At 42.1% G+C, this 13,294-nt stretch overlaps 1 protein-coding gene across 1 annotated transcript in view; it reads right to left on the reverse strand.

Moving 5' to 3' along the window:
- CEP57 (centrosomal protein 57) overlaps positions 1-13,221 on the reverse strand; it is a 41,820-nt gene extending 28,599 nt beyond the window's left edge. The window contains exon 1 of the mRNA XM_055422911.2: positions 12,657-13,221. Coding sequence (XP_055278886.1) covers positions 12,657-12,701 — 45 coding nt within the window. The 5' untranslated portion in view covers positions 12,702-13,221. The remainder of the gene's footprint in view (positions 1-12,656) is intronic.
- Between the last annotated feature and the right edge of the window lie 73 nt (positions 13,222-13,294).

A 13,294-nucleotide genomic window follows, 5' to 3' on the forward strand; every position in this document is an offset into this window, starting at 1 on the left:
AACAATGTGAATATATTTAATATCACTGAACTGTACTTTACAAATGATTAAGATGGTAAGGTTGGAGAAGGAAATGGCAACCCACTCTAGTATTCTTGCCTGGAGAATCCCATGGACAGAAGCACCTGGGTGTTACAGCTCATGGCATCCCAGAGAGTGGGACACAACTGAGCAACTAAATAACAGATGTGATAAACACCTAAGATAATAATACTTTGGCCACCTGATGCAAAGATCTGATTCATCAGATCATTCCCTGATGTTGGGAAAGATTGAGGGCAGGAGGAGAAGGGGGTGACAGAGAATGAGATGGTTGGATGGCATCACTGACTCAATGGACATGAGTTTGAGCAAGCTCCAGTAGATAGTGAAGGAAAGGGAAGCCTGGCGTGCTGCAGTCCATGGGGTTGTAGAGTAAGACATGACTTAGCAACTCAACAACAATCAAATTCAAGTCCTCACTAATTCAGAGAAACACTTCTTCAAGCTCACCCATGACTTTCACAGTGCTGAACTCACTGATCTCCCAGAAGCACATGATACAGCAGATCACTTCATCCCAACATTTTCTTCAATGGAAGGAACAATCTGGTTTAGCTCTCTCTCACCTTCCCCTAACTTTAATGCTGGAGTTCTCCAAAGCTTAGTGTTTCCTCCTCTTGTTTCCATCTACACGGATACCTCTGATGATATCATCAACTCTCAGGGCTTTCAAAAAGCCTCTATTTGCTGATAACTTCCCAGTTTAAATATGGAATACACACTTCTCCCTCTTGAAACTCCATATTCAAATCAACCTTCCTACATGCTTCCTCCACTTGGATGTCAATATGAGTATCCCAAACAATGTGTCTATAACCAAATTATTGAATCTACTTCTCAACCCAACTCCTCTCATAAGCACAGCACAATAACTGGTACCACCATCTACCTAGCTGATCTGGTCAAAACTCTCGGATGAGTCATTTCTCCTATATATTCTACTTCCAATCTTTCAGTAAATCTTGTTGGGTCTCCGTCTTCAAAATATAGCCAGAAACTCTGCAACTTCTCATCAATTCCACTACTAATTCTCTGTGATCTTTCTGTCTGGACTACCGTAACAGCTCCCCCCCCAAACCATTCTTGCCATAGTCCCCCCAACTCCATTTTCCAGATAGTAGTTGTTATGATTAAGAAAATAATTCAAGTAATGTCCTTAATCAAAACCCTCCCAATGGCTTTCCATCACAAAATAAAATTCAAAATTCTTACCACAGCTCCACGTTATCTGACCTCAGGCTGACACTGACCTCATTCCTCACCAGTCTCTCTCTAAACTACCTACCCGCACTGCCCCACCGCCACCACCGCCCAGATTTTCCAGGCATACTGACCAACTTTTGGACTTCTATAGTGCACAGTACACTCCATTTTCATTTGCTACATTTACTCTGCTCGGAAAGCTCCCTTCCACACACCACTCAGTTATCTATTCAAAAGTCTGTCAGTGAGGTAAGGGGAGACTGGTTCAAGATGGTGGAATAGATGGATGTGAGTTCATCTCTTCCTGGGAAAGCACTGAACTGCAACTAGCTGTCAAACCACCGTGGACAGGAGGATGCGGGAACCCACTAAAAAGATACCAAAGGCAAGGGAGAAGCCACGAGATGGAAGGAGGGATGCAACCATGATAAAATCAAATCCCATACCCACCAGGTGGGACACACACAAACTGGAGAACAATTACACCACAGAGGTTCTCCGACTGTTGTGAAGGTTCCAAGCCCCACATCAGGCTTCCCAACCTGGGGATCTCACAAAGGGATCTGACAAACATCAATCCCCAGGGAATCTGACTTTGAAGGCCAGTGGGATTTGACCGCAGGACTTCCACAGGACTGGAGGAAACAGACTTCACTCTTGGAGGACACAAACAAAATCTTGTGCACACCAGAGCCCAGGGAAAGGAGCAGAGATCCCACAAGAGACTGAACCAGACCTACCTGCTAGTGTTGGAGGGTCTCCTGGGGAGGTGTGGGCTGGCAGGGACTCACAGAGGGGACAGGGGCACTGGCTGCAGCAGGCCTGGGAGGTGGACCCTTGGCGTAAGCCCTCTTGGAGGTTACGAGTGAGTGAAGTCACTCAGTCGTGTCTGACTCTTTGCGACCCCATGGACTGTAGCCTACAAGACTCCTCCGTCCATGGGATTTTCCAGGCAAGAGTACTGGAGTGGGTTGCCATTTCCTTCTCCAGGTTATCTTCCCGACACAGGGATCGGACACAGGGATCGAACCCGGGTCTCCTACCTAAAGTCTGTAGACTCCAGGGCTGGGTCCTTCAGACAGAACAACTAACAGGGGTGGAGCAGAGCCCCACCCACCAGCAGACACTTGGATTCAAGTTTTACCAAACGTTTTCCCTGCCCACAGTCAGATCCAGTGTTTCCCACCACCAGTCCCTCCATCAGGAAGCTTGCCCAAGTCTCTTGGCCTCATCCACCAGAGAGCAGACAGAAGAAGCTAGAAGAACTACCTTCCCACAGCCCCCAGAATGAAAACCACAATCACAGAAAGAAAATCAAAATGAAAAGGCATTTTTTCTAGATTTCATACATATGCATTCATATGTTATACTTGTTTTTCTGACTTATTTCACTCTGTATAACAGGCTCTAGGTTCATCCACCTTATTAAAACTCACTCAAATTCATTGCTTTTTATGGCTGAATAATATTCCATTGTATATATACCAAGACTTCTTTATCCATTCATCTGTCAGTGGACATCTAGGTTGCTTCCAGGTCCTGGCTACTGTAAATAGTGCTGCAGTGAACACTGGAGTACCTGTGTCTTTTTCAATTATGGTTTTCTCAGGGTATATGCCCAGCAGTGGGACTACTGGGTCATATAGTAGTTTTGCTCCTAGGTTGTTTTTTTTTTTAAGAAATCTCCACACTGTTCTCTATAGTGGCTGTATCAATTTACATTCCCACCAACAGTGTAGGAGGGTTCTCTTTTCTCCACACCCTCTCTAGCATTTACTGTTTGTAGATTTTTTGATGATAGCCAGTCTGTCCATCATCTGTCAATGAGGCCATTCTCTCCAATGAGGTGACACCTCACTGTAGTTTTGATTTGCATTTCTCTAATAATGAACAATGTTGAGCATCTTTTCATGTGCTTATTAATAGATTTATTAATACATAATAGACCTGTATGTCTTCTTGAGCTGCCTGTATATTTTGGAGATTAATCCTTTTTCAGTTATTTCATTTAGAATTCTTTTCTCCCACTCATAGGGCTGCCTTTTGGATAATTTTTCGAAAGTTTTTTCATCTTGTTTAGTTTCCTTTGCTGTGCAAAAGCTTTAATATTTAATTAGGTCTCACTTGGCTATTCTTGTTTTTATTTCCAACACCCTAGGAGGTGGGTCATAGAGGATCTTGCTGTGATTTACATCAGAGTGTTCTGCCTGTTTTCCTCTAAGAGTTTTACAGTTTTTGGTCTTATATTTAGTCAGGAGAGGTTGGGATGACTTAAGAGAGTAGCACTGAAACATGTATATTACCATATGTAAATCAGATAGTATGAATTTGCTGTATGACGCAAGAAGCTCAAACCTGATGTTCTGTGACAACCAAGAAGTGGCTTGTGGGAAGGAGGTTCAAGAGGGAGGAAATATATGTAAACCTACGGCTGATTCACGCTGATGCACGAGAAACCAACCCAACATTATAAAGCAATCATGCTCCACATTAAAAATAAATTTAAAAAGTTAAAAGGCAGAAGATTCTGTCCCAGATAAAGGAGCAAGATAAAGCCACAGAAAAGTCTGTCAGTGAGATTTTCCCTATCTAAAGTAGCACCCTTTGTCATTCTATCTTCTTACCCTTTTAAAAACACTTATTCCTACATGATATATTTATTATCTCTATGTCCTGTGGAAAAATAAAAACTACATATTTAGTTTATGTCCCTGACAGAGGTTTTAAAAACTCTTAGAATTTTTAAGTGATGGACTGTCTTTGTTATAGTGGGGCCTCTGGCAGATAGTAAAAAAAAGAAAAAAACCTACCAGGCAATAAGCCCTCAAGAGAAGGGGCTAGAGATTGAGTTCAATTACCAATGGCTGATGATTTAATTAATCATACCCACATAATGAATCCTCCATTAAAAAACTCTTGAACAATGAGGCCCCAGGAGTGTCCAGACTGGTCACAGAAGCTCGTTTACTTCTGACCCTGTGTGTGTCTCCATTTGGCTGTTCTGGAGTTGTATCCTTTATTTAAAAAGGAAAAAGGTTTAACTATAAGTGTAGTGTTTTCCTGAATTCTGTGAGTCATTCTAGCAATTCCTGAATGTGATGGGGGAGAGTTAGGAGAACTCCTTAACCTGCAGTTGGCTGGGAAGAAATAGGTTCCTTGGGGACATCTGGAACTTGCAGGTGGCAACTGAAATGGGGTCAGTCTTGTGGGACTTAAGTGTCTTAACCTGCATGTTTGCACTGCATTATCTCCAGCTAGTGTCAGAACTGACTGATGGGACACACAGTTTGCACAGAAAAATTGGATGTTGAAAAAACATAGTCATCCTATTAAGAGTTTAAGTTCCAAACAAGACAAGAAATGCTTAATCTTTTCAATGAATTATATAAATATTCTTCAAAATAGGAAAACTTCATAATATTTATAATACTGAATTATTCTATTCAATAAAGTTCTAGAATTTCCACCGAAGAACAGCAGAAGACCAAGAATAGATGCATTTCTCTTGAAGAACAAGGCAGATAGTTGCACTCAGATTAAGAAAAAAAAATCAAAATCATTAGAAGAGTGAGTAGAGACATAGGCAGAGACAAATACAACAATGGAACAGACAGCCCATAACACAGCCATACACATATGGAAATTAATATACTGACAGCTGGAGCTGTAAACCACTAGGGAAAGAATGAGTTTCAATAAGTAATGCTGAAATAATTGTGCATCTTAAAACATGAAATTGGATCCCTACCTCACAGCACACTAATTTCAAGCAAATAAAAGACAATAGGCCCCAACTTTAAAATACATAGAAAAAAATATGGAAGAATATCATTAAGGCATTGGAAGAACTTAACCAAGGAAGAATTTAACCAAAAAATAATAATCCTAAAAGAAAGAATAAGTTTTATTACATTAAAACAATGAATCTTGTTTATCAAAACATATAAAAAGACAAACCAAAGAGTACTGGAATACTCCTGATAGATAATAAACACCTAGAATACATAAAGAAAGACTATAAATCAGTTTTAAAAAAGAAAAACCAATCGAAAGCATGCAAAAGTTACCAAAGGGCATTTCATAGAATAAAAAAACCCACAAGACTAGTAAAATTATGGAAAAAAAAAAAGCATCTTCATCAATGAAGAGGGAGCACAAATAACAGGATATCACTTCACACAACCTCTCAACAGCAACAACAACAAAAGACACAACATCACCTGTTAAAATTGGATACACCTATTAAAACAGACTAAAGGGGATTGTTGATGGGAATGCAAACTGTAACAATAACTTTGGGAAGCAATTCAGCAATTCCAAATAAAGCCAAAGATGCACCTATTCTATGACCCAGGATTTCATTAAATTATTAACTACACTATTTTCTCCATATTCTCTTAAAAAAAAAAGTGTTCTAAGTTTCTGAACATATACTACAACTGATTACTGACTTGCAATTCACAACCATCACTTGTAAAATCGCTGCTTCTCAGACCTTTTGGTGTCAGGCAGCCCTTACACTCAAAAATTGCTTAAGATCCCCAACGAGCTTTTCCTTATAAATAGGTTACATGAATTGCTATTTATCACATGAAAAATTAAAACTGAAAAAATTTAAAGATATTTACTACCTTAAAAATAATAAATCCATGTTAGCATAAATATAATTTTTAAATAAGAATTAACTGTATCATCCAAAATATTAAGTGGCACTGTTTTACATTTCTGCAAATCTCTTTAATTCTTGACTTAAAAGAAGGCTGCTAGATTTTATTTGCTTCTGTATTCACCCTGTTTTGGTCGATGTATATAAAGAATCTGGTTTCCCACAAAGTGACTGGGTAAGGAAGGATAAGGAAGATCCCCTCAAAGGTCTTCAGACCATTCTGAAAACTACCATTCTAGAGAAAATTTTGCACATATGGAACATACAGAGATGATCACAACAGGGCAGTTAATTATAGCTGGCAAACATATGAAAAAACACTAAAAACTCCAAAGCTACTCCAAAGATACTATACTACACAGAAATATAAAAGCATGACATTTGCTAGTTGTATAATTTTGAATTAATCCGTTATTTTGCTCATTTGAAAATGGAGATACTAACGTCAATCTCATAAAATTACTATAAGGATTAGATACGTTAATCTATAAAAAGTATTTAAAATGCCTGCCAGATAATGAGTGCTACACAATTACACATTATTATAACCTCAAAATGTGTGTGTGAAAGAGTGAGAGCAAAGGGCAGAAGCAGGAAGATGCACAAAGCGGCATGAACATACTCATTTTATGATTCCCAGAAATAAATCTCACATGAAATCTATGAAACAATCATAAAACACTTTTAAGGAAAATAAATAAAGAGCAAGTTTGTTAATGGGCCTGGATAAAAAGCCAGAGAGACCAATTAGGAGACTAGTTTGTTAATTCCAAAGTGACATAAGAGTGTGTTGACCAGACTCTTCAGGCCACAATATTGAAGTGGGTAGCCTTTTCCTGCTCCAGGAGATCTTCCCAACCCAGGGATCGAAACCTGGTCTCCCACATTGCAGGCGGATTCTTTACCAGCTAAGCCACAAGGGAAGCCCAACAAACCGGGGTCTCCTGCATTGCAGGCAGATTCTTTACCAGCTGAGCCAAAAGGAAAGACCAATCATTATTAACGGGAAAATGTAAAACAAATAAAAAAAAACACAGGAAAGATATTGTTACAACACTATGCAGACTATATACTTTTGTATCATTATGCCTGATCACACTTACTAATGTTTTTCTGAGACACTCTACTAGTGAGTTGATACATAGCAGTCATTCAATAAATGTTAGCTGCTAGGTGTCAACTCTTCCTGCTGTTGTTACAGTGAAAGGCTTATAAGAACAATTCAAATGTATCACCCGCTTCCACACTGTTCACATTTGAGATTTACATCTCAACTGCTACTTACAGATTGTGTTATTTGTGAATTTACCCAAGAAAAATCCTTGCCTGATAAAAGCATCTCCATTTATACTACACCCAAACTGGGTCTGGGGCTTCCCCCTTGGCTCTGCAGTAAAGAATCTGCCTGCAACACACGAGCCCTGAGTTCAAACCCTGGGTCAGGAAGATCCCCTGGAGGAGGGCATGGCAACCCACTCCAGTATTCTTGACTGGAGAATCCCATGGACAGAGGAGCCTGGGGGCTACAGTCCACAGGGCTGCAAAGAGTCTGACACAACTAAAGCAACTGAGCATCCATGCTGGGCTTATTAATGTTAAATACACAGAAACTGTTAATATTCACAACTCTGAAATCTCATTAGAGTAGCCTGATGAGTTCATGCTGTAGGTTTAAAAGGTCTTTTGTTGTCTTATTTTATGAGCAATTGTCTGTTAAAGTGCTTTACAAATTCTGCTATAAATGCCAGGGTTATTTTTGATACTATAAAGTATAAAAGCATGACCATCATACATTGATAAATTGTCATTTTTGTTTTGAGACATAGTGACTTCCAAATTAGACATTTTGATTTAAAAGGTCAAGTTAAAAGAGTTACACTTTGATGTGTAAAGTATTCTAGATAGAGTACTCTGGAAGCTGAGAATCCACTTAAAGCTGAGCTTAGATATAAAAATATATGTTTTCCTATTAAAAACTCTACAGAATTTCTGTCCCCTGGAGAAGGAAATGGCAACCCACTCCAGTACTCTTGCCTGGAAAATTCCATGGGGGGAAGAGCCCGGCAGGCTACAGTCCACGGGGGCGCAAAAAGTCGGACACAACCTAGCCACCTCACTTTCACTTTCAGGATTTCTGCCCAGGTTACCTTAAAAGACTCAGGGTTGACCACACCCCAGTAACTACGTCAGCTAGATGGCCTTGGCAGACTTCAGTTCAAGTCAACATTTATAGGCAATTTCCCTCCTCAGTCTCCAAATGATGTTTTGAGAGTGGTGAAAAACACTTCTCTTATTTATGTTTTCTCCCAATTAAATTTAATTAATCATAACTCCTATATAATCTCAAAACCACAATCACAGAAAACTAACCAATCCAATCACAAGGACCACAGCCTTGACTAACTCGATGAAACTATGAGCCATGCCGTGTAGGGCCATCCAAGACGGATAGGCCATGGTGGAGAGTTCTGACAAAACGTGGTCCACTGGAGAAGGGAACAGCAAACCACTTCAGTATTCGTCTTGAGAACCCCACGAACAGTATGAAAAGGCAAAAAGACAGGACACTGAAAGATGAACTCCCCAGGTGGTAGGTGCCCAATATGCTACGGGAGATCAGTGGAGAAATAACTCCAGAAAGAGAGCCAAAGCAATGAAGAGACGAAGCCAAAGCAAAAACAACACCCAGCTGTGGATGTGACTGGTGATGGAAGTAAGGTTCGATGCTGTAAAGACCAATATAGCATAGGAACCTGGAATGTTAGGTCCATGAATCAAGGCAAATTGGAAGTGGTCAAACAGGAGATGGCAAGAGTGAACGTTGACATTGTAGGAATCAGCGAACTGAAATGGACTGGAATGGGTGAATTTAACTCGGATGACCATTATATCTACTACTGTGGGCAAGAATTCCTTAGAAGAAATGGAGTAGCCATCATAGTCAACAAAAGAATCTGAAATGCAGTACTTGGATGCAATCTCAAAAATGACAGAATGATCTCTGTTCATTTCCAAGGCAAACCATTCAATATCACAGTAATCTAAGTCCATGCCCCGATCAGTAATGCTGAAGAAGTTGAAGATGAACAGACCTAACACCAAAAAAAGATGTCCTTTTCATTATGGGGGACTGGAATGCAAAAGTAGGAAGTCAAGAAATACCTTGAGTAACAGGCAAATTTGGCCTTGGAGTACATAATGAAGCATGGCAACGACTAAATGAGTTTTGCCAAGAGAATGCACTGGTCATAGCAAACACCCCCTTCCAAAAACACATGAGAAGATTCTACATATGGACATCATCAGGTGGTCAATACCAAAATCAGATTGATTATATTCTTTGCAGCTGAAGATGGAGAAGCTCTATACAGTTGGCAAAAACAAGACAGGGAGCTGACTGTGGCTTAGATCATGAACTCCTTAATGCCAAATTCAGACTTAAATTGAAGAAAGTACGGAAAACCACCAGACCATTCAGGTATGACTTAAATCCCATATGATTATACAGTGGAAGTGAGAATTAGATTTAAGGGACTAGATCTGATAGAGAAGCAAAAAGCAAAGGACAAAAGGAATTATACACCTACTTGAATGCAGAGTTCCAAAGAACAGCAAGGAGAGATAAGAAAGCCTTCCTCAGTGATCAGTGCAAAGAAATAGGGGAAAAGAAAAGAATGGGAAAGACCAGAGTTCTCTTCAAGAAAATTAGAGATACCAAAGGAACATTTCATGCAAAGATGTGCTCAATAAAGGACAGAAATGGCATGAACCTAACAGAAGCAGAAGATATTAAGAAGAGGTGGCAAGAATACACAGAAGAACTATACAAAAAAGATCTTCATGACCCAAATAATCATGGTAGTGTGATCACTCACCTATAGCCAGACATTCTGGAATGTGAAGTCAAGTGGGCCTGTGGAGGTGATGGAATTCCAGTTGAGTGATTTCAAATACTAAAAGATCATGCTGTCAAAGTGCTGCACTCAATATGCCAGCAAATCTGGAAAACTCAGCAGTGGCCACAGGACTGGAAAGGTCAATTTTCATTCCAATCCCAAAGAAAGGCAATGCCAAAGAATGCTCAAACTACTGCACAATTGCACTCATCTCACAAGCTAGCAAAATAATACTCAAAATTCTCCAAGCCAGGCTTCAACAATTCATGAACCGTGAACTTCCAGATGTTCAAGCTGGATTTAGAAAAGGCAGAGGAACCAGGGATCAAATTGCCAACATTCGTTGGATCATTGAAAAAGCAAGAGAGTTCCAGAAAAACATCTATTTCTGCTTTACTGACTATGCCAAAGCCTTTGACTGTGTGGATCACAATAAACTGTGGAAAATTCTGAAAGAGATGGGAATACCAGATCACCTGACCTGCCTCTTGAGAAACCTATATGCAGGTCAGGAAGCAACAGTTAGAACCAGACTTGGAACAACAGACTGGTTCCAAATAGGAAAAGGAGTACGTCAAATCTGTATATTGTAACCTTCCTTATTTATCTTATATGCAAAGCACATCATAAGAATCGCTAGGCTGGAAGAAGCACAAGCTGGAATCAAGATTGCTGGGAGAAATATCAATAACCTCAGATAGGCAGGTGACACCACCCTTATGGCAGAAAGTGAAGAGGAACTCAAAAGCCTCTTGAGGAAAGTGAAAGAGGAGAGTGAAAAAGTTGGCTTAAAGCTCAACATTCAGAAAACTAAGATCATGGCATCTGGTCCCATCTCTTCATGGTAAATAAATGGGGAAATAGCGACAGACTTTATTTTTGGGGGCTCCAAAATCACTGCAGACTGGTGACTGCAGCCATGAAATTAAAAGATGCTTACTCCTTGGCAGGAAAGTTATGACCAACCTAGACAGCATATTAAAAAGCAGAGACTGTTACTGTGCCAACAAAGGTCCGTCTAGTTAAGGCTATGGTTTTTCCAGTAGTCATGTAGGGATGTGAGAGTTGGACTAGAACTGATGCTGTTGAACTGTGGTGTTGGAAAAGACTCTTGAGAGTCCCTTGGACTGCAAAGAGATCCAACCAGTCCATCCTACAATCAGTCCTTCCTACAATCAGTCCTGATTGTTTATTGGAAGGACTGATGTTGAAGCTGAAACTCCAATACTTTGGCCACATGATGCAAAGAGCTGACTCGTATGAAAAGACCCTGATGATGGGAAAGACTGAAGGTGGGAGAGAAGGGACAACAGTAGATAAGATGGTTGGATGGCATCAGCGACTCAATGGACATGAGTGTGGGTAAGATGGACAGGGAGGCCTGGTGTGCTGTATGTAGTCCATGGGGTTGCAAACAGTTGGACACGACTGAGCGACTGAACTGAACTGACTGATATAATCTCATCCATCTACTTACACTTAATAGGCTAAGCTTGTCTTTTATCTTCCCTTTTACTGACTTAGTTCCTGGATAACTCCAATTGTTACCTTTCTTCTTTCCTGTTAATCTTCTCTGACCTCTCCACACACTTGCTACCTTCATTGTGCTGAAACTCTGAATATCACTTCTGGCCTCAGTGGAACAAATGATAGCAACAGTCACCAAAAGGTCAAACTGGGAAAAGCTGTATTTTCACCAAGGTGATTCTGCTGTTACTGTCTCCCTAAATTTTCCCCCATTAACTTCTATGACAACCTTGCCCTAATATTCTTCCTCTTTTCTCATATTTTAACAATTCACCTAAACTTCTGTGAGCCTACCTTCACACTACCTCTGCTCATTTCAAATTATTTCAAGTTTTCTGAAAGCACTTGTCTTGGCACATATTCCAAATTGCCTGCCGTGCCTTTTTCTCCTCCCTTTTTGTCTCCTGGGACAAGCATTTCCTATTCTTTCACCACTGGCCTAGTTCTATCTTCCCTACCCCAAGAACTGCTAATCACTTTCACGTAGGTTCTTCTAGCAAGGTGGTATTTATCAAACCGTACTGTGTAACAACCTAATTACGTGTAGTTTCCCTTCAGTGCTTTCTTCCTTAGTAGCAAGGATTCTCCCCTATTCATTTGTGTAATCCTAGAGCCTGTCTGTATGCCAGATACTCAGGTTTGCTAGATGAAGAGTTAACGGCTCCAACTTGAGCTTCTTCATTCATTTACTGCCTATCTACTCCCAATGCGAAGGGTCCCGCTCCAACAATATACTAGTACCTTAACAGGCTAGCGATTCTTCTAGAGGCCAATACAGTATTTAACATCAGCTCTCCCTGCTGATTTGCAACCTGGGGTCATCGTAATATGGTGGGAAGCGGGAAGAGCGCACGCGCGCTCGGGGTAGGCTAACTACAAATCGAAGTTACTGAGAGGATGGGAGGAGGCACGGAAGGCAAAGAAATCCGCAGAAGCACAAGACTGCGTACAATTCAACAGCTGCCAATCAAGCCGACGAACTAGAGAGCCCACCTGGTCTCAGAGTTTCCAAGAGGGGCCGTTACACCCACGTGACCCGGGAACACGGTTTTCGCGGGCCAAGGTGTAGGTAGGTAGCCATCCCTGCGAGTCCAGGCAACGTTCTGCAAACCAGGGCGGCTATGCCGAAAGGTGACGGGGGCAGGCGGGGAGAGACAGATCTGCGCCGTCTCAATTGCAGGGCGCCGAGGCAGCAACGGGGCCACCTAGGCGTCCCCCCCGGACTGGGGAGACGCGGGACCGAGAGCGCTCTGAAAAGTGAGATAATGCACAGGGGCGCCGTGACCGACCCAGGGTCTGTTCGAAGGTCAACGGCTTCTTACCGAGAACTGAGAAGCTGAAGTCTCAGAGACCGATGCTGCCGCCATCTTCCAGCCCGCCCAGGGGACCTCCGCAGCCCCGGCACGCTCCGGGTTCGCGTGGCTGTTCTTCAAGATTCGAGGGCCGCCCGCCAGCGGCGACCCTGAGCCGAACCCCTGGTGGAAGGGGCTAGGGTGCTGGTGTCGGGTCTGGAAACCCTGCCACACACCCCCAGCGGGACGCCCACGCGCCGAGCGCACACGGAAAGGACCACACGCCCTAACGGACGTCCAGAGCAGCCAATCAAAAGAGCAGGCGTCTTCCGGTGGCGGGAGAACCCGCCTCTTCCCTCGGTGACGTCACAAGGTAGCTAGTCGCCGAGAGAGCGCCGCCGGGACGCGGCGGGCGACCGGGAGGCGCTCCTGAGGGGCTTCTGCGCAGAGGCGGGCCTTCTCGAGGGGGAAACCTGGGCGAGGGGTTTTGGTGTCTCCACTGGCGAGTGAGTCGAATGGGATAAAATAAAGCTGAATTCGAAGCTCAAAACCCTCCATCATTTCCCTCGCGCTAAACGCCGGAGAGAGCTTGAGTTTGACCCGGGTACGCCTCTCCAGGTGAGGTACTTCCCTTTTGGCCAATAACAAATAGGATAAGGAGGGGCCTA

The sequence above is a fragment of the Moschus berezovskii genome, chromosome 14, assembly GCF_049115385.1.
Source record: "Moschus berezovskii isolate FMDL1 chromosome 14, NW_MosBer_1.0, whole genome shotgun sequence".
In the NCBI taxonomy this organism is placed as follows: domain Eukaryota; kingdom Metazoa; phylum Chordata; class Mammalia; order Artiodactyla; family Moschidae; genus Moschus; species Moschus berezovskii.